The sequence below is a fragment of the Mytilus californianus genome, unplaced genomic scaffold (genome assembly GCF_021869535.1).
Source record: "Mytilus californianus isolate M0D057914Y unplaced genomic scaffold, xbMytCali1.0.p SCAF_15, whole genome shotgun sequence".
NCBI lineage: Eukaryota > Metazoa > Mollusca > Bivalvia > Mytilida > Mytilidae > Mytilus > Mytilus californianus.
Window position 1 is genome coordinate 9,197,131 of NW_026262637.1, and position 26,558 is coordinate 9,223,688.

The 26,558-nt window shown below is 32.3% G+C and overlaps 1 protein-coding gene across 1 annotated transcript; it reads right to left on the minus strand.

Annotated features, from left to right (window-relative positions):
* Window positions 1-64: 64 nt before the first annotated feature.
* On the minus strand, window positions 65-24,574 carry LOC127725344 (uncharacterized). The gene is made up of 9 exons (XM_052232275.1): window positions 24,493-24,574; window positions 22,905-23,396; window positions 20,821-20,868; window positions 19,151-19,266; window positions 14,092-14,421; window positions 7,559-7,663; window positions 5,478-5,513; window positions 1,119-1,259; window positions 65-403 (listed from the first exon to the last, which is right to left on the minus strand). The coding sequence occupies exons 2-9, from the start codon at window positions 23,380-23,382 to the stop codon at window positions 233-235; spliced, it is 1,425 nt and encodes a 474-aa protein (XP_052088235.1). The 5' UTR covers window positions 23,383-23,396; window positions 24,493-24,574; the 3' UTR covers window positions 65-232.
* Window positions 24,575-26,558: the final 1,984 nt, after the last annotated feature.

The following is a 26,558-nucleotide window of genomic DNA, read 5'->3' on the forward strand; positions in this document are numbered from 1 at the left end:
GTTGGTTTTGAATTTCATTCTTTTAATTTTTTGTATATAATATTGTCATATATATAACCATGTGTAATTAAAATATCTTTTATTTGATAATATTAATAAGTAGATATACAATTTTATTTGTAAAAATAATCTGCTCTGAAATAAATACATTTGCTCCTATCTTTCGTAGGATTTATCAATCTTGAGCATGAGAATGACCAGTCAATGTAATGTGTACAATAGGAAAAGATTATTATACATTAATCACATTGTCCAAATCTGTGTTGTTTGATTCTGCAAACTGACAAAGACACTTTGCTTGTGACGCGTGTCTGATAGAATCGATAGGCAGGTCTAGTCTTTCATTCATATATTCCATTAAATATGCCGAGCTTAAATCCAACAAATGTTCAGTTATATTTTCCTATAAAATATTAAAAAAAACATACATGAGTATGTGCTATTTCATCCATGCAACATCAAATTACAACAACGCGTATTCGTTAAAAGAACAATTGCACATTAGTTGTCTCCTGAACGGAACTTCATACTTCGGGTTTTATCAGCTCTTCAACGTTTGTATGATGTTTTGGATTTTCAAATACATTTGCCTCGAGCATCACTGAAGAGACAATACTTGTCGAAATGTGCACCTGGTTATTATTAAAACTAGGTCGACACCTCTGCTGGTGGATTGTTAGTCCCGAAAGTAACTACCAGCCCAGTAGCCAGTACTTCGGCACTTGTATGATAATTGGAAAATGTACTTATTACTTTAAATTATTGAAACATTTCGTTATACAATTTTGGAATTCACTTTAAATTAAGTGTCCTCATGCAGAACTCAGATTTGTATACAATGCATATTGAATTAAAAAAAATTCTTGGTCCGTATGTTTTTGTTTTGATTAAAGTTTTTAAAACAATTTTCTTCCGAGAAAAAAACAAGCCCCAAAATGGTCGATGTCTAACTAATGAAAGCAACTACAACTGAATTTTAGGCTAAAGACTAAGAATATAGTTGTATTGCTTCAAATATTGTATATGGAATGCTCGCAGACATAAGAGTAATACTTGTGTATTGCATGACAGGAAATTTACATAGTTTGTCTGGCTTTAATGTAAGTCTATAGGATTACCTGAAGATCATCATTCATTGATCTTTCTGTTGTATCATCCAATAAGTGTACATCGTCCCCATCATTCATGATAAATTCCATCTCACCGCCATTCTGACGCTGTCGAATCCTTCTGTTGTGTATTTCTAAAGCTATATGATTCTGTAAGGTAACAGCAAATAGGGAGTTTCCAGGGGTCAATGTTATCACAATGATAAGAAGTTTTCAAATGTAGGGAGTTTCCAATGATCAATGCAATTATATATATGTATTATAGGGTGTTATCAAGGATAAAACGTATCACACCTATAAATAGAAGCTTAATAGCGCCAATATTGTACATTTCCCTCTTAATAGTTTAAATGCATATATATTATATAACGCGAACGATCATCACACAATTGAGGCAAATTAAAAGGAAGTTATATAGTTCATGCTTTGTCCCTTTTAAATTACGATTTGTTTGTTTATTCCATTTATTATGCAGTTAATCTGTATTATTATCTCTATTTATACTCTATTTGATGTTGACATCTTTTCCTCGAATGTGGCATTATCAAATAAGACTTAGCATTGACTTTGTACTTACACGAGCAACGCAACGGGGTTTTCTATGTTGTGTTGTGTGGACTGTTGTTTGTCTCTTCTTCGTATTTTCGTTTGTTTTTTTTTGGACATGGCGTTTGTCATTTTGTCTTTGGAATATGTGTTTAATAGTCCCTTTAATATCTTCCGTCTCTCTTTTAGTCTTGTTTCTATTATATATCATGATATTGTTTGTCTAATTGTGGCTTTATTGGTATATTTATTCGACCGTTATAGTCTATAGTTTGTAGATATTTCTGTCTCTTCCATGAATATGAGTGTTCGATGGACTGATGCGGCGTTATCAACATAGAGCAGAGAAGTCTGCTTTAATTCCGCGATTTTGTTTGATTGAAATTTGCTGTTATAAAATTTGGTGAATCGTTTTAAATTAAGGATTATATCTCTCTAATGCAAAACTCGGATTCCATGTCAGGATTTGGCTATACCATAGGTCTTTTTTTTTATCAGCTCTGCAACGTTATAAATAAAGGCAACAGTAGTATACCGTTGTTCAATAGTCATAATTCGATTAAGCGGAAACAATCCGGGTAACAAACTAAAACGGAGGGAAACACATCAACTATAAGAGGAAAACAACGGAACAACAGAAACACTGAACTACAACAAACCAAACGCCAATATACATAGAAACGGACTTTCTGATAACAACTGCCATATTCCTGACTTGGTACAGGACATTTTAAGAAAAAACGGTGGGTTGAACCTGGTTTTATGGCTAGCCAAACCTCCCGCTTATATGGCAATGTTAATAATACAGCTAAAATGACAAAACTACGTGACAGGAGTAGAGTAAAAACAAACGCAAGAACACTCATCACAGAGAAATACATACATAAATAATATAATAGTACATTACAACATGTAAACCGCAGAATAACAACAGACACCTCCCATGAATTTACGACAGCACAAAACCACAAACTAAATATATACTGCACTTCACATGAATGGATCAACGTCACAAAGAGTGACATATTTAATGTATTATAAGCAGGCTTTGGATTTTCAAATATTTAGGCTTTGAGCATCACTGAAGAGACATTTATTGTCGAATTGAAAATCTGATGCAGTAAAATTACCACCGTTAATGCTATTTAACCGATACGAATAAACGTGCTGTAAGGTGTAAGCGTTGAGACTGTTTTGAAATCTTATTTATGAATTTGCAACGAAGAACAGCAATGACACGCTATTCCTTGAATTATAGTTTTGTCGGAAACACGGAAAATCGGGTTAGCAATACTAGTTCTATAAAACCAAAGGTTATAAGATAAAACACAATTACAACCCTCCCCCGCAACCGAACAACAAAAAACAAACCAAACTGGCTGTCGAGCACCAGTGCTAGGTTTATGGCAGAAAGACCTTATGTGGTATCTTAGAATGAATGTGTTGCAAGACGCCTTTAACTTTCTATGACAAAATATATCATTTTTTTTAAAACAATTACCCTCGTGTGTGTTTTAAAAGTTACATTATGAGGACATTCTTCCCAAGTAGAATTTTAAACTTTAATATATATATAGAAAATAACAATTAAAGTAGTTGCAATGGGCCTTCTTGGACTTGTGATCAGGTATGCGCTTTTGTTCGTTGTGAAAGGTCTAATTCTACTTTTAAAACGAAAACGCAAAGAAACATTTTATAGGGTGCATCTTAAATTTTAATGCATTAATACCCCATATCATTTTTCCTATTTAAATCTAAGCGTTTAAAGGCAAAAGAAAATGCACGGATTTCATAGCGTTTAAAATCACTAAAATTCATCTTTGAAATAATATTACGTAAAATAAGTATTTGGTTGTTTGAAACAAACCAAAGGCAAATCAAAGTGGTAGATAAACAATAATTAATAGAGGGGGAGAATTTATGGATAACATTGCAAAAGCTTTTCTAACTCTTGTAAGAGCGGTGAGAAATTTTATTTGGTATAAAAAGAGGGAGAAATACCAATGGGCAATAAAAAGCATACGTTCAATACAAACAAACAACAGCACGGCAAAAAAAGACAAAAAGACGGAAAGGCAAACAATTAACAGTAAAAAAATTCTACAAGAAAAGCTAAAATTGAGTAACACGAATTCCATAAACAACTGGGATGAACTAAGGTTATGTTTCACTAGTTGCAAACAAATCGGTAGTTAGTCACATTCGGTTATTTCACATTACAGAAAAAAAGAAGGCAATTGTGACCCCGACAGATGGATCATATGAGAAGTAATGTGTGACTCAGATAGTTTATCAATGTTAACAGAATCAAAATGAAGTCGGGAAAACTTTCAGAAGTAATGACTTCAACTTGATCATTTCGAACCTTTTCAATTCTTATTTAAACATAAAAAGGGATGTATGAAAAATACAGCTTGTTTTGGGATTTTGTTTGAGGCCTTTTGTTAATAGTTTCGTTGGATTGCTGACATAAACTCCAAATTGCTGTATCGTAACAGATACATACATGTATCTATATGTTTTTTTTGTATTCTATGGGTTTGGGATCATGTTGCTCATTTGTAGTTCATACAGAATTCTTTCGGTTAGAACAATCTTATATACCTATATGGAGTTATTTTCTTTCAAAACGATAGGTCTTTCTTTTGAAGAATCAACCCGGACGATACCAAGTTTCATTGAAATATGCTTCAAGGCATAAAATAATGACCTGCGTTAGGTCATTATTTTCCTCGATTAATATGCAAGCTATAATTCATTTAAACATTTAATTAATTTGATAGTTATCGGGTGTTGCCAATTGGGGGTTTTATTTTTTTATTTTCCATCTTTGATAAAATTAAGGCAGAAACAATCCTTTCCTCCGTTTATTAGTCTGAAAAACCAAAAACGTCGTTGACGCATATTTTGACTTTTGTATCGTCCGGGTTAAAATTGGGTGGGGGTATAATATTCAATCCTGATTCTCAGTTTAAAAAAAATTGTATTGTCAGACAAAAGATTGATTGATTGTTGGTTGCTTTACGTCCAGTGGCAAATATTTCTTGCATGTTCAGGACGAGCCAGCCAAACGGGAGAAAACAATTATTCTGAATAGTTCGTTAAAATTTGTTGATGTTATCTGCTTTTCCGAAATGAAAATGTCATGGAAAAAAAACCTAGCGTCCCAATTTCATACAGTAAGTTGATACAATAAATTACTTACAAAGTGACTTGTATTTTTGATACTTCGTAATAATTCATTTGTGTATTGCCTCATGCAGTTAGTAATATTTTATTGTAATTTGATAATGATGTCCAAAGTTTTATCAAGATTAATTAATGAGTTTTATTTCACATTATAAATGAGCCGTAGGGCGTATCTAAACCTGAACGCACAAGAAAAGAATATCCCACTTTAGTGTGATCGGTAAAATAGGATGCAAATCCTACAAATCTTTGCAGAAAATAATATTTTTTGACGGTATGTAAGTCAGATAATGCATATTTTAAGGTTTATCTTGTCGTATAACAGACCTCTGGGCGTCATGATTGTCCAAAGAAAGACCTCCCTTATACGGTCGGTCTTTCGTTTGATCAATCCTGACACCCATCGGTGTGTTATACGACAAGAAAAACCTTAAAATATGCATTATCTATAACAAAATTGACACCATCATGATCGTGATTGATTTAACAATATATTTACACCAAGGTTTACTGCACATGCCGAGTAAAAACAGTATAAATCGATTTTCAAGATTTTAACATCGGTAAACTTCAACTGTCGCCTTAATTTAAGGTGTATGACATCACCATCCAACTTTGTTAAAAAACACTTACCACACACTGAGTCATATCGTAAAATAGAAAATATATCTAAGTGTGATAAGGAAGATAATAATTATTTGCTCAACAATACATATGAAAAACAATATTAGTTATTTTGATGTAATAAGAGGTGTACGGAGTTTTTAAAATCGGTGTCAAATTCCGTACATCCCTTCTAAAACCAATATGCGCCTCGAGTGTATGATTTTTCAACACCAATGTTTAAGTCTGCTCGTCGCTGATTATTCCAAAATAAGAAATTATTGGTTATGAAGTTCCCTTTAATCATTTCAAACCTTTTGGCCGACATCTTAGAAGACGTAAATGAATAAAGCAAAAACAGCGCATTGAAAAATTGAAATGACTTTTTTTATTTAGGTTTTTCAATATTTATTTTAAAAATGAATATATATTACATATTTATAATCATGAACATTTATGTCAATATTACTTTCCCTGGGTATACACAGTTAATTTGGGGTTATGTGCTACTTACACCATGACAAATAACCAATCTGATTGGAAGATCATGAAATGCAGATCCTGTGTTCACGCTCTGCTTACAAATTGCTTCATAAGAAATATTTTTGATTATAACTGATGTCTGTTTGCCTAACGTCCAGTGGCACAGATTTAATGTAGGTAAGATTGTTTTGTGAATAAATCTCGGTTGATAGCCGCTTTAGTCTACCTGAATATATCACACATAACTATTACATTATGGACAATGAATATGACTAAAACGACAAATATTTTTGTGATATTAATTAATTACCAAGTTGGGTGATTTCAGATTATTATGCTTATGTTTCATAAACAGATGTTAACGTTTCATTAATAATAAATAGATAACACGATAATACATATCATAATACAAAACTCATTACAGATACAAGACCATAGTTTAGTGTGCCCAACGCACGCTCCGTCTTTATAAAACTCACCAGTGGCCCTCAAATCAAAACAATTCAAAGACCAAATTCCGATATGAAATCATTGAAAAGTAAAAATTCCCAAATTGTTTGCCAAATCTGACTAAGGCCATCTATACCTGGGAGAAGATCATAAAGACAACAAATTCTGTTTTTATATAATCACTTTGAATATAAAATCAAATAAATGGTGCATAAAGTGATAACTCCGCAAGAGTTGAAGCAAGTTAATTAAGTAGCGGCTAAGTCTATTTATCTTGGAAAATCAATTGACACGAACTAATTGAGTAATGAGGCTGTAACGATACAAAACCTATTTAAAAGTCAAACATCTTGATCATTTTTTTATTAATAAAATCAAAACGGTTATGTTTCTTGAAGACCTATAGATCGGACACTTTATTTTTAAGCCTCAATTATATAGATAAAAAAAAATCAATATCTAATTATTAACATGGTACATCCAAACATCAAACAGGTACTGAAAACAGGAACTGACTCTTTGCGCTACATGAAGTTCATAAAAAGAGGGAGTAGATACCCAGGGAGCAAAAAAGAAACATATATCGAAAAAAAAACAGCCTGCAACACGGCTAGAAACAAATCAACGAAAAGACAAGAGTTCATAAAACACGATACAAAAAAACTACTGATTACAAATGAACAATAGTACGGCTAAGATTTAGTGATTTGATGATGACATATTTTTTATGCAAAACGTATGTTGCATAGATTATGCAGTAGTTAATGAAAGTTGAATCTGTTGATTAGAAAACTTGACATTTTAATGCAAACTTACCTGTAACAGTCCATAAAACACAGAAAATTATAGATTGAGTAACACGAATCCCATCGAATGTGCTCCGGATAGGTAAACAGTTCATAAGTTACCCTACATCAGGGACAGTCTATACGTCCCTGCCTACATCATTGACCACTTTTCATTTCCTATTCTTATTTCAAAAAGTAAATGGCCTTAACTGCGATTTATTAATGACGCATGTTAATACGTTATTATAACATTCGACAGGTGAAATATCTTCCTTCTTGATAGTTATAGCCATCTAGTTATCTTTCTTATGCAATACTTATGTTTAATTTTCTAAAGTAATTTTGTTATTATAGTATAAGAGAAGAATTCGATATTTTAAAAAAGGATACGGTAAAGTTGGCAAGAAATCTTTGTCTTCTATAGGCAACTAAAACTTTGGAGGGCAGAAGTCTTTTGTTCATCTCACGAAGATCACGATGAGTCTGACGTTTTCCCTGTTGATAGACAAATGTAATACATTTCTTCATGATTATCATAACATATAATAGTCCAAATAGCCAAATAGCCAAATAAGAAGTATGTGTTATACACTTTTAGAGAATATTCGCGAAAGACAAAAAAGAAATAGGAGAAATAGAAAAGAAAGGAAGAAAGGGAAATTTATGCATCACACCAATTGTCACGTTTGATTGGGAAAATTTTATGATATCGTATCGCATGCTTCTATAAACCTTCCTAAACCTACTTGTATCACTTTTTATTGACCAATAACATCAAATTTACGAAGTAGTGGTAAAACAAAACATTTTCTAAATTTTTGTGAAACTTTAAAAAAAATAATCTCTTCGATATTTCTTTTACGTGTCATTATATAGCAAATTAAACATATAAACGCTATTTATAATCAAGCAGCTATTTATTTAAGCCAATTAACTTATAATGCAGCCTTTCTGGGCAAAAATACAACCAATTTTATTTGCTAATTGAAAATTAAGATGAATAAAATCATTTAAGACAGCAGAGAAGATAATTCTGTATTAATTGTTTATTATTAAAACTTAAATAAAGAGTGAGCTATTTATACTGTAAATTTATGATGTCTCTAGTCTGGTCAAAGGGTCAGAGTTGTCCTACTTAATTAAACGATACATTGTTGAAATTAGATAACATGTATTCCCGTGCAGAGAAATTTCACTTATGACCAGTGCATGATTGGATTACATCTTTCTTATTAGTCAATGATCTTGCGGGGTCAGCACGAGTTCACGTGTAAGTGCGTTGTGGTCACTTCCTTTTATCATTAGCCTTTGACGTGTCAACTTGTAATTCTTATCAAACAATTTGTGGAAAATTATTTGTGAAAAATTTAAATTTTATGGATAATTTTGGACTGGAGAGATTTCCTTTCTGCAATTTGAGGTAAAATCGAACTATACTTTTATGTTTTAGCTATTTTATGCTTACATTCTGAACACACGTACAGTTACTCTTTGACCATGCTTCCATTCGGATAGATTACACAATTTTGTTTTATGTATAACACTTAGCAGTTGGTCAAATTTATCTCTTTGTGAAAGAGATATTGCGGTAAAATCAATTTTGGTGTTGGTGGTGACACTGTGCGTTTGCGATCAAAATGTATTTATTTACCATACTTATGGAAAATGATAGCTGATGATAAACCCGATGTTGAATTTTTACAAGTTACTGAATCCTTAATAGCATATGACGTTGTACATTTAAATGCAATAGGAATCCAAATTTGCAGATCGTATAAAATCCGCCTTATGTATCTGTATGAGACATGTTTCATTTTAATACAAATACAAAATTTTATTGGCATACGCTCATTAACAATAAATGGTTAAGACCTATTTCATATATTATATACATGATAGAATGAAAAGTTACATACTTATATATGATATTATTAACGATTCCATTCAATTAAACACTCTTATGTGAAAGAGGCAGACAGTTTAAGTTTTAAGGCTAAGCTATTGTTTATTGTGTTACAAACCAATTTGCCTTACTTGTTGTGGGTAAGGTGGACGATATTTCAATTGGTGCAGAGGGCGTGGTTGCTTGTACTTATGACCTCTGTGTATTTCCTTTTGCAAATATGATTTTGTGAAGTGTTCATTGTTTTATGCTATGTCACGAAACTCATGCTACTTTCGTAAATCTCGTCACGGTGCTTGGTTTGAAGCAAATAATTTTGTAAGTTAGCCTATTCGCTATAATTGTCAGTATTTTAATGTACATGTATGCACGTGTACCTTGTTTGCTTTATGTTAACGGTATAAAAAGGATATGTCTCTTACCTGTACCGCAACCCAATGCTTATTTATTACAAACCGATTTGTCTGTCTTTGCCTGTTTGGGTAATGTGAACGATATTTTAATTGTTCCAGGGAGCGTAATTGCTTGTACTTATGTCATCTGTGTATTTGTTTTTGCAGAGGTTGTGGTAGCTTGGACTTATGACATTTGTGTATTTACTTTTGCAAATATGTTATTATGTAGTGAGTATTGTTTTATGCTTCGTCATGAAACTCCTGCTACTTTTTTGCAGAGGTCGTGGTAGCTTGGACTTATGACCTCTGTGTATTTGCTTTTGTAAATATGTTATTATGTAGTGGGCACTGTTTTATGCTTCGTCATGAAATTCATGCTATTTGTTTTGCAGAGGTCGTAGTAGCTTGGACTTATGACCTCTGTGTATTTGCTTTTGCAAATATGTTATCATGTAGTGGTATTGTTTTATGCTTCGTTATGAAACTCATGCTACTTTGTTATTTCGTCATGGTGATTGGTTTGGAATAAATATTTTGTAATTAATCCTTTCGCTTCATATATAGTTGCCAGTATTTTAAAACATGTAGCATGTGTAGCTAGTTTCACATGTTTGTCAGTATTTTAATACATGTTTCTAATGTATTTACTAGTTAAATTATGTTTACTATAGTATAATTCATATAGTTTGGTTGCGATGAACTTAATTTATACTTTTTATACCAATGCTAAAGCATTGCGAGGTCGTTTGCTTTTACTTTATACTAGATTTATTATTAAAAATAACAATGTACAAGACATACGTTATCAATACACTGATAATATTTTAAAGTTCATACTCTCCATTTAATACATGATATATATGTTCAATGGTTGATTGATTGAAGAAAAAAAATGATAATCAAATTATCGCATATTATTCCTTAACATGTGTTATATTTGTTGTTCTAGAGTTAGATCGAGTTTGTTTTTAATGACAATTTAATTTTTCATTATTTTACATTCTAATTTTGTTTATTTCATGTTTTAACTATGGACGAAGAGCGCTGAGTCTGGTATTCATCTACGTAAGAACTTTCGCCCATTGAAGGAAATATGCAATAAAGCGTGATATCAACTTACATATACTTTTATATATCAGTGGTATGTTATAGTTCCGATAATACAAACATACGAATGTTGATGGGTTGCTGTTTCACTGAAATTTATGACACATACTTAATTCGAGATTAGAATTTTGATCCAGACGTGCGAGTCGTATCAACAAGAATCCTCGACTGGCCAAAGCCTACTTTGACTGTTTTATAAATACTAATTTACAAAAGACGTCTTCGATCAGCATTTGGATACACAACTGGACCCTAGTTCCAATGAAATTCTAAGGCACCATTTGCACGCTCTTATTCCACCATTCCTTTGAAGTTGACTCTGTCGTTAATTGTTTTGGACTCTCGGTACTATACAGCACCTAGTTTTAGAAAAAAGACTTCTGCTGCAGCTCATGGATGGAATTCTCGTATCCGTAATTCAAGCATTGAAGTCAAATGCGTTTATGGAATTTTACAGGATATAAAGGATTAAGTTAGTAACAGAATTTTATGCTTCAGCTGTTTCGGGCCAGTATTGCCTGACAAATCAATTATGATCTTTTTTTTCATACAATTACAACTATTATGTTTTGGGTCAGCATTGCCTGCCAAAACGTTCATGATCTTTATTTCATACAATAACAACTATATATCTTGTTTTGGGTCAGCATTGCCTGCCAAAACGTTTATATGATCTTAAGTAATAAAATGCTATGCTCCTGTTTTTGGTCAGCAATGCCTGCCAATGTATGATCTTTATTTCAAACAATTATAACTTTTTTGTTTTGGGTCAGCATTGCCTGCCAAAACGTTTATATGAGTCTTTAGTAATGAAATGCTATGCTTCTGTTTTGGGTCTGTATTGCCTGCCAAAACGTCTATGATCTTTATTTCATACAATTACAACTAGCTTGTTTTGGGTCAGCATTGCCTGCCAAAACGTTTATGATCTTTATTTTAATCGGATCAGGTCGTTATTGCCTGCCCTCCTGATGTCTTTACACATTATTAAGACTGTCAATGTGGAAATGAGATAGGCTACTATTTAATTGCTTTTGTTTAATTTTATGGCTCAGTTTAACTTCCTGTATGTATACATGAATTGTTATGTTTTTCAGCGTTGCCTATTAAATTTAAATTTGCAATTATTCAAATTATATATATATATATATATATATATATATGAAACGACGTGATGGTTTGTTCCAATTTTGTACTAAATGCTATGGTCTTTAGATGTCAATCTATCAAAAACCAAAGTTATTATATTAACCTAAACTGGTTATTATTTAAATGAATATTTCTCTTTCGAGAAACATACTAGAGTATATGTCAATAGCTTAAAATATTTACTAGGTTAAAAATTTACATCTCAAGGATTTTTAACGCACCAGGTAAAGAAAAATTATACAAGAAATCACTAAAAGCTATATTTGGATTTCAAAGATATTTTTCATTTTTCAACTTAATTACGACCATACAATATAAACCTTTTTTAAATGTATGGCATTGAAATTTCAGGTATGTTCAGAACAAGCTCTGTAGCATGCCGGGAAGAAAATAAATATGAATAGTTATTTCAATAATTTATAGGAAATCATTATGATATTTGTTATAATTCGTTTAAATCATAATTTTTTTTAAATTTTTTTATAGAAAAATCAAATTTACGATATATACATGAAGTGTATTTTAAGTGTAAATTAAAAGTCCGCAGCTTAGCTGTGCTAAGTAAGTTTGGTAGATTCCCGTTATTTTTTATAATGGTATTATTAATATGAAATATTACTTAGCATGCTTAGCTTAACTTTTTTTATCAAGTCACGAGTTAAGCAAAATATTTTTTTAAAGTCTCATATCAATTGGGAACACAACAAAAAATTAACTGAGAGTAAAAAAGTTCTAAATTAGATACTTATTTACTTATTTCAATTTAAAAACTTGTTTTCCTTAAGAAATGTATTTATCTTTATACAATTTCGATTGAAAAATGCCAAATGTAGAATAGAAAATGTCCGATATAAAACTTCATATTTAGAAAGAAGTCAGGGCTTTGTAAAAATGTACTTTTATTTTATTTGAAGATGAAAGATGAACAACATTTTATTATTAGTTGTCCAGTATTCAATGATTATGGAGAAATATTTCAGTTCTATCAAATGAGACAAACAGTTTTTAGTTAATTACTGTACTAATACTAATTGTCTGTACTTTAATATTTAGGGAATAATGTTATTAGATGTCTAGATGTAAGACGAAATATGAATACATCCACTTAATAACGATGATTATTGTAACTTTATTGATGTGGTCCTGTCCGGAATAAGATTAACATCTTTAATCATGTTTATCAGCAAGAGATAATTTGAAGTAATATATGTAGGTTTATGATTATATGAACTTTTAATATTTCACCTCAATGTGGAAACGTTTTACAAAAATATAGTGTTATTTCTTGGTGTCTGTGAATGTCATGCTTCCAAATTCTAACAAGTAATATATAAATTGTATTCATGCCGCCAGAGCCCTCGGGTGGGGGATCCACTCTTTCAAACTCAGAGTGGATTTGTGGCAGATTTTTCTCCCCACCTTTGCTATTCTTTGTCATTTATTCAATTGATATGATTTTAGTTGATGTAATTTCGTATCAATTATGTATTATAATTTCATATTAAATATGAACTTTTGGGTCAAATGTTTTATTTGCAAAATGTATTTTTTGCATTTTATGATTTTGAATAAATGACCTTTTTTCGTCAATTTAGTTTTTATATCATATAGCAGAACAAGCTCAGACCCTGGCCTGTGTATACGTAGTATGTTTATGGTATATGTCTGTCTGTCTTAAATTCCTTTATGCGAATCATTTCATCAACGTCAAAGTCAGTTCAAATCTTAGGCTGAACTGTTTATATGTTCCGGATCATATTAGTATTTGGACCATACGCGTATGGTCATGCCCATATGGGAATACACTCATATGGTCCGACCATACGCGTATAGTCCGGGTATTTAATACGATGAACGTTGCATTATGTATGACCATTCAAGTTGTTGTAAACAGTTTCTAAAATGAAATTGTGACTTATTTAATCAAATGGTAATCATTGTATGCATACTATTTTACAATTACAGTAGTTTATAACCTAATGTGATCGTAAGATCGTATAAATAGGAGCAAGAACACACCAATTAAGTGAAAATAAGTAGAAATTAGAAGAATTAAAAAATAAAAATAATCTAAAGGTCGTTGAAAGGAGATTTAGATTTACTCAGTCTAGTGAAGGCAAGATAACAGATACACCAAGATTCAACCAACAGGATTTCAGTAACTTGTGTCGATTTTGATTTGCAGAACAAGTTGTGTGTTCCCTACGAAGGGAGTTATAATTTGTTCGAAAAATACCTATATGGTCTAAATACTCATATGGTCCGGCCCATTAATAACCAAACGAGTATATACTATGAGAATACGCATCTGGTCCAAATACTATATATATCTATATATCTTGGACAAAATTTTTTTTCATTTTCTTTACCTTATATTCAGAATAACAACACACAATCGACCACATTATAGTAAACAGTCCAATGGATTGAACGACTCCTGCCACAATATATAAATAAAGTGGATGTTCCGCCGTGGTGTCAAGCTCTTTTCCCTTTGCGTGTTCTTCATCAAGCTTCTCAGCTAATATCAAATAATGAACAGATAAGATGACAAATGTCATTCCGAAACCATTCATTGTCACAAAAAGCGCAGCCCAGAAGAATGTTGTTGGCCACCACAGATTCCGACAGTGCCGACCTTTTACTAGAAGACTGGATGACAATTTTTGTATTATGTCATGGTAAAGCTGTTGGTTAATCTGCAGAAAGAAAATAACATTTCAGAGATAAAATAAAATATCTTTACCTTTAAGAAATAAAAATAAACCAAATCTTATCAACGCTATGTTATTTGTATAATTTATATAAAACATTGTACAATATTAGACTGAAAATTATTTTTTTAAGCTATTTTGGACATCTTTAAGGTGTTGTTTTAATAACAGTTTGTAACCATCTACCCTAATCTAAACATTTGAAGAATATAAGTTATTTCTCTCAGATAATTTCAAACTGAACTAAAACTATAAAATGAAAATAAAACTTTATAAATTCGGTGCGTCTGAAGAGCTTTTCTGGATTTTCCTTAATCTGGAACACTCAAACCTTAATTTTACAGCTCAGTATATATAAATATCTTAAGACTTGGAAAACCATATGCCCAAAAGGGACATAAAAAGAATAGCCAAAGCCACCTAGAACAAATATGTCTAAAGGAGTTTAAGATTAGTTTCTAAATAATTCGTATTTGTAAATGGTTAATTCAAAAAAAGGAATGTTCCAAATAATGCAAGTGTAGAGTCACTGACTACTGAGCTGACGATGCCCTCGAGAACTAGCAGTCCACCAGCAGTGGTATCGACCCAGTGCTAAAAGGTTGATATATAGGAACGAAAAATCTGTTATCAAATTAAGCCAGACAAGACTATAGTCGGACAAAAAGATCATGACAGGAACGAAAAAGCTGTTATCAAATAAAGCAAGAGAAGACTATAGTCGAACAAAAAGATCATGACAGGTACGAAAAAGATGTTATCAAAAAATGCAATACAAGACTATAGTCGGACAAAAAGATCATGACAGGAACGAAAAAGGTGTTATAAAAAAAAGCAATACAAGACTATAGTCGGACAAAAAGATCATGACAGAAACGAAAAAGATGTTATCAAAAAAAGCAATACAATTCTATAGTCGGACAAAAAGATCATGACAAGAACGAACAAGCTGTTATCAAATAAAGCAATACAAGTATATATACTTATTGTATAGTTTTAGTGTTGATATTCACCCCATATGTACCAAGTGTTAAATTAGTTTTATTGATATTAAAGAAATTTCTTGGTATTCCTAAACGGAAGATTTTATACACACAGAAGAAGAAGTATACTTAACAACAAAATTATTTTCATTTTCCTGTGTATTATATGACGCAGGTTTTTTCAAAAGTGATGATTTTCTAAATATTGTTTTAACATTTCACAGTGGTATCATACTTTAACTTTGTTTAAACCTGTTTATTTACTTTTGACCTTAATTATTTATCCCTTATAATTTTTATTAACTATGTATTTGCATTCAGGTATCACAGATCAAATTTATTCGTTCATTGTGTGTTAATTTACGTTTTTTGATTGAGTTAAGCCTTCCAATTGATATTTTATAGTGTGTCTTTCTATGTTGTGATGTTATACTATTGTTTCAGAAAAGGGAGATTGGTTGGAACCATTAAAACGTTTAATCCCGCTGCAAATGTTTGCACCTGTCCTAAGTCAGGAATCTGATGTACAGTAGTTGTCGTCTGTTTATGTAGTTCATACGTGTTTCTCGTTTCTCGTTTTTATATAGATTAGACCGTTGGTTTTTCTGTTTGAATGGTTTTACACTAATAATTTTTGGCCGTACCTTGACCTATAATGGTTTACTTTTATAAATTGTTACTTGGATGGAGAGTTGTCTCATTGGCACTCAACCACATCCTCCTATATTTATCTATAGTCGGACAAAAAGAGAATGACAGTAACGAAAAAGCTGTTAACAAATAAAGCAATACAAGACTATAGTCGGACAAAAAGATTATGACAAGAACGAAAAAGCTGTTATCAAATAAAGCAATACAAGTCTATAGTCGGACAAAAAGAGAATGACAGGAACGAAAAAGCTGTTATCAAATAAAGCAATACAAGACTATAGTCGGACAAAAAAAGGATAAACTGACAAAAAACTGATATTGCGTGAAATCGTCTTACATTAACAACGACTACAAGATGTTTTGGGTATTTCGAAATTATCCTGTTTTTCTATGGGTGCTTACCACAAATGTAAAATGCTATCAAAAGGGGATGACCAGAAAAAAGGTAGACCATGGCATTAAGAAATAAAAAGAAAGCGATGACAGTCCACACAAAACTTCACATAAAACACAAGTTTTCGCAATACTTACCATCATGATAACTGAAATTGACACTAAGGATTTTCTACCCCAGGAAAAGATTACTAGTAACTTAGCTATATTTGGCAAAGCCTTTCGGAATTTAGGGTCATCAATACTCTTCAACTTGGAACTGTATTTGGTATCTATGATGGGTTTATGTTCGACAAAAGAGTGGATTTCGATTTGCCCTATTGTGGACTTTTTTCTCTGTGTAGCAACATTCCTGAAGTGCCTGTATATGTGGTATGTATGTCCTAGTTGATACGATATTCGACGGCGTACGTTTCCATTCACAATAACCGTGATAAAGGGGTTATGATAACATTACGAGAACGCTATTGCATCAAGGGACCAAATCATTCCCATGATAGTTTCACAGATCCATTATGATTTGGTTGATCCGTACCGGTTATGGAATATCTTTGTCACAGTTGACCATGGATATGTTCATCTTGTCGTAAACAAAATCATGTCCTATCTTCCTCGATTGTGACATTACTGAATGACTTGTCATCGTATTTGTACTTGCAATGAGTAACTCGATGGATTCCACTAGAGAAGCAGGAGCTGCTTACCCTTCCGGAGCACCATAGTTCACAGCTTATTTCATGTAGGGTTCGTGTTGTTCCTTGTACTGTTTTGTTACTGTTGTCTGTCTTTTTGTTTGTTTTTCCTCTTTGTATCTTCTGTCCTAACTTTTTACAATATTGAATAATTATTTTGATGCGCTTTTGAGATACAAGTGTATGCTGAAGGAGAAATATTTCGTTCTACAAGGGATATTTAACTGCTTTATTTCACTGATAATTACTTATCATAATAGCTTACATATGGAATGAATAATTTAATATATAAATTTCATCAAATAATTAAGATAATTTTGATTTAAATTACCGTTTGTAAAAAAATGACAGCGGCTAGGTTCGGGAGTTCGTCTATCTAAAGGAATATCTGACAAAATTCGCAACCGGTTTAATCAATTATCATTGATGTATTTATTTTCAGAAGTTAACTTTTAATAAAAAATTTTGAATTATTCCAACCGCTAAAGGTGTTTCTCATTCAGGCATAACTTTACCTTAGCCGTATTTGACACACCATTTCAAAATTTTCGGTTTATAATGCTCTTCACTTCGGATATAATTTAAACTTCCAATTGTTTCGATTAGAGCGCCACTGATGGGTCTAACGAAGGTAGACGAAAAGCATGTCTGGCTTTGATGAGTTTTATCATGTCCAACAAATACATTTTTCTTAGGAGTTTACATTGTTGTACACAAGTATCATGTGGAAAAAGGGAAAATAGACAGACAATCCTTTAGCTGCACAAACGTCTTATGAAAATGTCAGCGGGACAATTCTAAAAAATAACTCTTAATTGAAAGATATATTTTGATGTCAAAGCATTAAACAATCGATAAAGAATACGAGGCATTCTAAGACCCAAAATAATTCTCCGATTTCATTGGTATGTCTGTTATAGCATGTGCGTCTTTAGCAGTCATCTGTTACCCTTTGACAGCGCTAAGGATATATTAGTCCAAATAAATTTTGAAGTCTTAGAATGCTATTTAAATTTTTCTTTGATGCCTTTCGGCGATGGATCTCTAAAAATTGAAATAAAAAAATACCCTCAGCAGATTTCATGATTATCTGGATTAGTGACATATATGTCGCTTATAAAAACTATAGGGTGACGTGGTATGATTTCCAATGGAAACATCATCAAACAGAAACCAAATGCTGTGGATATAATCACAATTAATTATAGGTCATTGTAAGGCCTTCATGAGAAAAAAAACCATACCGTATAGTAAGCTATTAAAGGTCCCTACATGGCAAAAATTGAAGCAATTTAAAAGAGAAAACAACGACCTGAAATATGCCCTGCAAAAAGCAACCAACGAAAACCACCGAATAACAGGCTCCTGACTTAGAACAACAATTAATCAAAACTACTTTTAACAAATGGCGAACAAATAAACGTTCCAACGACCTACCGTGCTAGAGACATACATTTCCCTTACTAGACATTACAAAGGAAAGTTTTTGGTTAACTAAAGAATAATTTACCTATAGCTACTTGTTCAAATAAATACACCTGAATACTTATTATAGCATACATTCTAAGACATTTTAGATTAAAATGAATAACTATATAACGCTATAAAGTCAAATCTTAGGTAAGAAAATGCAGTTTTACGTTGTTTTCTGAATTATTTTGAACATTCGTCATTTAGGGACGTCGCAGCAGAATGGTAAATAGTTCAAATAGTTGTGGACGTATGCCCATATTTTATAATCTTTTGATGACATGTCTTGGTAAACCTTTCGATGTATGTTGCTTGCCGCTTCATTGGCGTTTATTCCTACACTTACTTTTATTCATAGATCTACTTCAAAATGCAAAACCCGTTAATTGAAAAAGAGAGACGAAAGACACAAAAGAGACACTCAACTCAAGTCGAAAACAAACTGACAACGCCATGGCCAAAAAAGAAAAAGTGTGAAATTGTGCATACGGTTGAAAAATTTCTCTTAAACTGCAAATACGTTACGTTTACAGGATCTTTACTCAATGATGTAGGCACGTATTTTGATTTGAAGACAGGATCGCTGCAGCTAAATTGACTTTTCTCCTTGTACAGTATCTCAAGATTACGGTGTCGATTTACTGTAAACATATCAAATGTGTTTATTTTCAATCAAATTCACCTTTCCTCCATTTAATTACTATGAGCGGTAAAATATAAATCCAATATCGGAAACATTTAAATGTTAAATATATACAATATGCATTAACTTTTATATTGACTGTGTAAACAAACTTTTTCTTCAATAATTATGGAACATTTATTGGTTCACCAATTATTAATTGTAGTTATGTTTACTTGCAGTTCCAAATTAGGAGCCTGTTATTCAGCGGTTATCGTTTGTGGTGCTTGCATTATTTGTTTCTCGTTTATTGTTTTGAGGACACACCAGGTCGTAGTTTTTTTTTCTTTTAAATTGTTTCACGTTTTGTCATACAGAGAACTTTAATAGATTAACATACGGTATGGCATGTGTTCATTACTGAAAGTCTTACGGTGACTTATAGTTGTTCACATCCTCGTCCTTTAAACACTGGTGGTATGTAAGCCGACCCTTATAATATAAACTCCTGATGCCGGTTTGTACGACGCGTGTTTCGTGAATCTACCACTAGTTACTTCTAGAGTTCATAAGAAGTTGGTTTTCTCAATTGAATTGTTTCATATTTTTCATGTCGGGGCCTTTTCTAGCCGACTATACGGTATGGGTTTTCTCATTGTTGAAGACCGTACGGTTGCCTATAATTGCTTACATCCACTTAATTTGAGCTTTGTTGAATAGTTGTCTCATTGGCAACCATAACACATCTCTTTACTTTTATATAATATAGTAAAACGTTTTACCACAAGTGCTAATCTACTAAAAAGTAAAATAACAAAGATACCGAACTCCAAGGAAAATTCAAAACGGAAAGTCCCTTATCACATGGCAAAATCAAAAGCTCAAACACATCAAACGAATTGAAAACAACTGTCATATTCCTGACTTGGTAAGTGTCTACTGTTAAGAAGAAAATTTCACATAGAAGTGCGAGTGGAATTGGTAAAAATTAAAAATTGAACAGCACGCAATTACTATAATCATATAAATCATCTAAAATGGCGTTACTATGTTTAAATCAAGAGTTCGTAATATAGTATAGAGCTATACAACTATTCTACGAAACGTCTTTTGTTTAGAAGACAATTTCGGTCAGGCGTGCGAGTGCAACTGGAATGTTTTGGTTGATTGTTGTTTGCTTTACGTCCAAAGTCAATTGTTTCAGGACTATAGTTGGTATTGTCAGATTTCCTTTTACTGCGTAGCAGGAATTAAACAGAATGCATTTATTATAACGATCTACATCATATTTAATGGTGCTACTATGTTCAAATATAAAACCATGATTTTCACATGAAATGGTCATACAGGAGATTCTTGTCCGCTAAATATTATTTTTCTAAAATGAGTATTGAGCTCCTCTCAACACTTTTTAACAGTGATTCTAACGTAATATAAATTGAAAATAATATTTGAAAATGTTATACAAAATTCGGGTGGTGTCCATAGCTAACATTAGGCATTTTAACCAGGCGAACATAAAAGGTCAGCCTAAACCGTTTCTACGTTTCTGCAAATCGTATGAAAAAATTACCTGCATCTTTTACCCTGGTTAAATCAACGTCATGATTATACTGCACGCCTGAAAATATTGAAAATGTAAAACATATTTTTTTTATTATTCCTTATTTCATCTCTTTTCTTTTCTATTTTTCTTATGCAATGGAATCGTATTAAATTGTCGATGTTAAATCACAATTCCTATCCATTACCAAATGAACGATTTTTCACGATTCAAATGATATAATGATGTCCTTAATTATCCGGTTCAAAAAATTGTATGATTATGCTTTAGATAAGATTGCAACTCCTTCATCGAAATTGACCTATGACTATTTTAGGCTCAGGTTTCATTAGAAAATTTGAGTTCAGACTATCTGATTTACTTTCGTGCTCTTTTCATTTTTGTACTCTCCGATATTATATATTTTTGTGACTCAAGACCAAAGGTTAGCGAAACTGATAATGCGAATGTAATTCAAGAAGCACTGGCTTTTTGAGAGAAAAAATTATCTGTACGACTTGTGTCATTTTTAGCTCACCTGGCCTAAAAGGCCAAGTGAGCTTTTCTCATCACTTGGCGTCCGTCGTCCGTCGTCGTAACTTTTACAAAAATCTTCTTCTCTGAAACAACTTCGACAAATTTAACCAAACTTGGCCACAATCATCATTTGGGTATCTAGTTTAAAAAATGTGTCCGATGACACCGCCTGCAAACCAACATGGCCGACATGGCTAAAAATAGAACATAGGGTATTATATCTCTGAAACTAAAGCATTTAGAGCAAATCTGACAATGGGTAAAAATGTTCATCAGGTTGAGATCTATCAGCTCTGAAATTTTCAGACGAATCAGACAACCCGTTGTTGGGTTACTGCCCCTGAATTGGTAATTTTAAGGAAATTTTGCAGTTTTTGGTTATTATCTTGAATATTATTATAGATAGAGATAAACTGTAAACAGCAATAATGTTCAGCAAAGTAAGATCTACAAATAAGTCGTCATAACCAAAATTGTCAATTGACCCCTTAAGGAATTATTGCCCTTTAAAGTCAATTTTTAACAATTTTTTGTAATCTATTACAAAAATCTTCTCAGAAACTACTGAGACAAATTAAACCAAACTTGGCCACAATCATCATAAGGGTATTTAGTTTAAAAAATGTGTCCGATGACCCCGCCTGCCAACCAACATTGCCGACATGGCTAAAAATAGAACATAGGGTAAAATGCAGTTTTTGGCTTATATCTCTGAAACTAAAGCAAAAGTATAATGATTGCATTATTTCATGCATCAATTGTAAACAAAAATATCAGGTGAGCGACACAGGCTCCTTGGAGCCTCTAGTTCAGTGTTATTATATTGTTCTTTACATGTTTGTTTTTGTGAGAAGTAGTGTAACCTTAAAACTAATAATAATAAGCGGAAGGCTCCACGGGTTGTATAAATTACCAGTCACGACTGGACATTCAACACAAGTGGAAGTTTTCCAAGGATCTCTGCAAGTAATTTAAAAAGCCGCTTTGTCGCACTTGTATGCCCGTGCTTAATGATTGGGCAAATTCACAATCGGACTGATTACAGTCATCAAATATATTGCATGTGTGAAAGTAGAATTCCCTACTAGTACAAGCTTTTTAGAGTTTTTACATCTTTCACTGAATTTCGCCCGTTGTTCTTTTTATGATGTAACTTCCAATAGGATTACTAGGGGGATAATAGTTAATAGGCGGAGCTAAAACAAAAGAGTATGTTATAGAAATTTGGATGGAAGGTTAGAGAGCTATAAAATCCTATTAATCACGCCAATTTAATTTTCCAAATGCAAGGAATATCAGTGAATTGTCAATTGTTTCATCTGAAATCATTTTCCCTTGAATTGTTCAGTATAGTTATATAGGTAATGTTGTTGGATATGCATTTGTACATTTGGCTATCTATTCCAACTATATATTATATAAATGGTAATGCGGTATTCAAAATAAAATTCGTGAATACTGACTCAAGGGAGTTACACACTCAGGTAGAAACAGGTGAACAAACATCAAGGAACAATGCAAAAATTATCAAAAAAGTGTACAAAGATGTATGTTTGCACGTTAATTTCTATATTTACCTTCTGCTTCCATAGCTGAAACAAGTCTTGGAAGCCAGACGTTTATATCCCCTGTGGCGTTCACATAAGTGAATGGTCTAAGATAGCCTGGTATCTCACAGTCTTCCTTTAAAACTGGAATGATGACATTTTCTTTCATTTCAGCTAACAACTTTATTATAGCGAATTCCACTTCATATTGACACCAATAACTCTTATAATACTCCTCCGTTAAAATAAACATTGTTTTCACGGAGTTGGACATAGCATATTCTATGTTTTCCGTTATTTTCTTTCCTGGTATAAAATCTGCAGAATGCTCAAAACACTTAAAGTTGTAGTCGTTTTGTAAGTGTTGTATTACTGTTCCAACCCAGGATCTGTCACTTTCACTGTAGGATATAAACACGTGGAATTTCTTGCCATTAGGAAGTGGTTTTGTGTGTTGTGAATTGTCGTTATTCTGATGTATTAGTTCGCCATTAAATGGTGAAGCCATCTGTTTGAATGGTACTGAAAACAAAATAATCAAACAAATTATACAAATAAATGTCTTTATTAGTGTATGCATATTTGTCAATCCCCATAGAAATATCCAGCCCATTGACAAGTATTTTGACATTTTTTAAATGATACAATTTTGTATGGAAATCCTGCAGTCGATACAAAGTACATGTACTTCAATTTTGGTTGCAACTCCCTCATATTAAAATATTACCTTTGACGATTTTTGATTTTTCTATGCCCTTTTCAGGGCCACCAATACGTTTTCAAAGAGTTTACATTAAATTTTGTTGCATATAAGCGCCAAGCAAAATTAAAAGTAAAACAGTTATATTCCTTCCATGTAGAAATGGCAAAGACATTAAGTTTGCTCCTAGAAACAACCAAAGTCATTCTGCTTACAACATAAAATGTTGTTGGTTGTGGCAAAGAGTTTCTAGCCTTAAAAATATCTATGAAAAAAGTAAAATATAAAAAATACCGAACTCCAAGGAAAATTCAAAACTGAAAGTCCCTTATCAAATGGCAAAATCAATTATTATTAATTATTATTATTATTATTATATGACATTTCGTTTAATCAAATGAGTTTAAAAGAGGTTCTGTTTACTATCCTTATATACAAGAATACGGATAAATCTGTTTTGCTGTCGACTTTAAAGCAAATTAAGACTATTAAACAAATAAAATAGGAGATACATAGCAGTTACTGACATTATAAAGAAACATGGAGGGTTTTGAATCATATAAACATGATTAATATAACAAGGGGTTGTATGTTCTAGGGCAGTGCGTTACTTAGATAGCACCACTCAACGCAAAATATATATATATGCTCATTTTACTGGTGGCAAAAAAAAAAACAGTTTATCGTTCAAAAGCGAAAGTAGATTGTATATACTGATCGCTTTCGTCTCATTGTTGGCAATGGTAACTTTGATGTGTTTGTTACACTTTAAAATTATCCATATTTACTGAGTGAAATATGGCAATTTAAGAAAACATACTGTAATGTCTTTAAAAATATTCAAACATCCAAATGATACGTACTTAAATACATTATAACAAAATATATTAAAACATGAAATGAATATAAAATACTCACATCGCTTTTATAGATCATAAATAAAGTCATGCATGAAACATGTCGACTATGATAATAACGATCTATGGTTATTGATTTTTACACTCAAACTAAACAGTCACTCTACGATGCAGTACTGAATAAAGGCGAACAATGCATTATAGAGTTTTAAAATGTAGGTATTGAAACGTTTATGTATTAAAATTATGTTACGTTTATGTGATTGAATGAAATTAAAAAGATCATATGAATTAATCTACTGCAAATATAAAAATGCTATTTAGAAAAGGGAAATGAAATTTACGTTTTAACGTTTTAATAAAGGAAAAGCCATGTCAAAATATGTGACAACATCTTTAAAAGGAAACATACTGTAATGTTTATCCATCAGAACTAATGAAAAATGTATTCATGGATTGGTTGATATTTTCTTAACGTGCATTTGCATGTTACATATAAAAAAGAAGATGTGGTATGATTGCCAATGAGACAACTCTCCACAAGAGACCAAATGACACAGAAATTAACAACTATAGGTCACCGTACGGCCAACAATGAGCAAAGCCCATACCGCACAGTCAGCTATAAAAGGCCCCGAAATGACAATGCAAAACAATTCAAACGAGAAAACTAACGGCCTAATTTATGTACAAAAAATGAACGAATAACAACTATGTAACACATAAACAAACGACAACCACTGAATAACAGGCTACTGACTTGGGACAGGCACATACATACAGAATGTGGCGGGGTTAAACATGTTAGCGGGATCCCAACCCTCCCCTAACCTGTAGTTAGGAATATGACAGTTGTTTTCCATTCGATTGGTGTGTTTGTGCTTATGATTTTACCATTTGATAAGGTACTTTCCGTTTTGAATTTTCCTTGGAGTTCGATATTTTTGTCATTTTACTTTTTCCTGTATATTAAGGACGAGGACACATTAACAATTAACTGTAGACTAATAGGTTAAATGTGTCGCCCGGGATAAAGGGATCTTGCCAGCCATTGAAAAATGTAAGCATAATGGATAGGGGCAGAAATTTTACCTTGCAACGAGCGACCTATGGATCCCTCAAAAGAATTATTGCAATGGTTCCTGAACATGCAGAGAGCGTAGAACTCTCCCATTCTGAACCGACTGGATGTCTATTTATACATATCGCACGGACAAACGGACAACTTTGAGGTTGACATTACAGTGTGAACACTATTGAATTAACGAATTTTGTGTTAGGGGTAAGGCAAATATTCTATACTAGAACCGGTTTATGTTAACAATTTTTTTTAACTAAAATTGAATGCCATCATACGTGTGAAAGCTTCATGCTTTGTGTGACCTTTATTGTGTATACATGTATCTGAAAAAATTGCAATCCTGGTGGATTTTGACAAAACAAAAAAACGAATAACATTTGGTTGAGATAGGTCAATGATGATTTAAATTCTGTTAATTAAACGAAGATGGGAAATTCAAACTAAATAATCATACCACATTTGCTCATTTTTTATATTATTTTTGACAAGGTTAAGGTAACAGTAGTTTACCGATGTTCAATCTCATAAATCCATTAAGATGATAATTATGTGAATAAAATAACTGAGGGTATCACATGAACACCAAAAGGAGCGAGACCGAGTGCTTCGAGATGATAACAGTCTCCTATCGAAATGCATGCATCACCCCCCCCCCCCCCCCATAACGGGAATCCACACCCAAGCAAAATGTCACAATCGGGAGTAGTTAAATTTACGGATGAGGAAACATGTCCCTAGTGAGTCGAAACACATCATCGTCTCTTTGTATTGATAATGTGTCTTTCTAATATCCTGTTCTCATGTTTCTTTTAATCAAATTAAAACAGACAGCACAAGGTTAAAAAAACGTATCATTATTTCACTAAAAACATTACCAGATTTATTTTCCTTTCTAAAATCATTCCTTTCAGCCTATGGAATTCTGAGAAAAAAGTGTACTTCTGATGTACTTCTGATAATTGAAGTGTTCCAATCACTGATGAAAGGGCTGAAAGGATTGAGTGCATAATTTAAAATCTTATTCTCAATTAAAGTGGTGAGGAAAC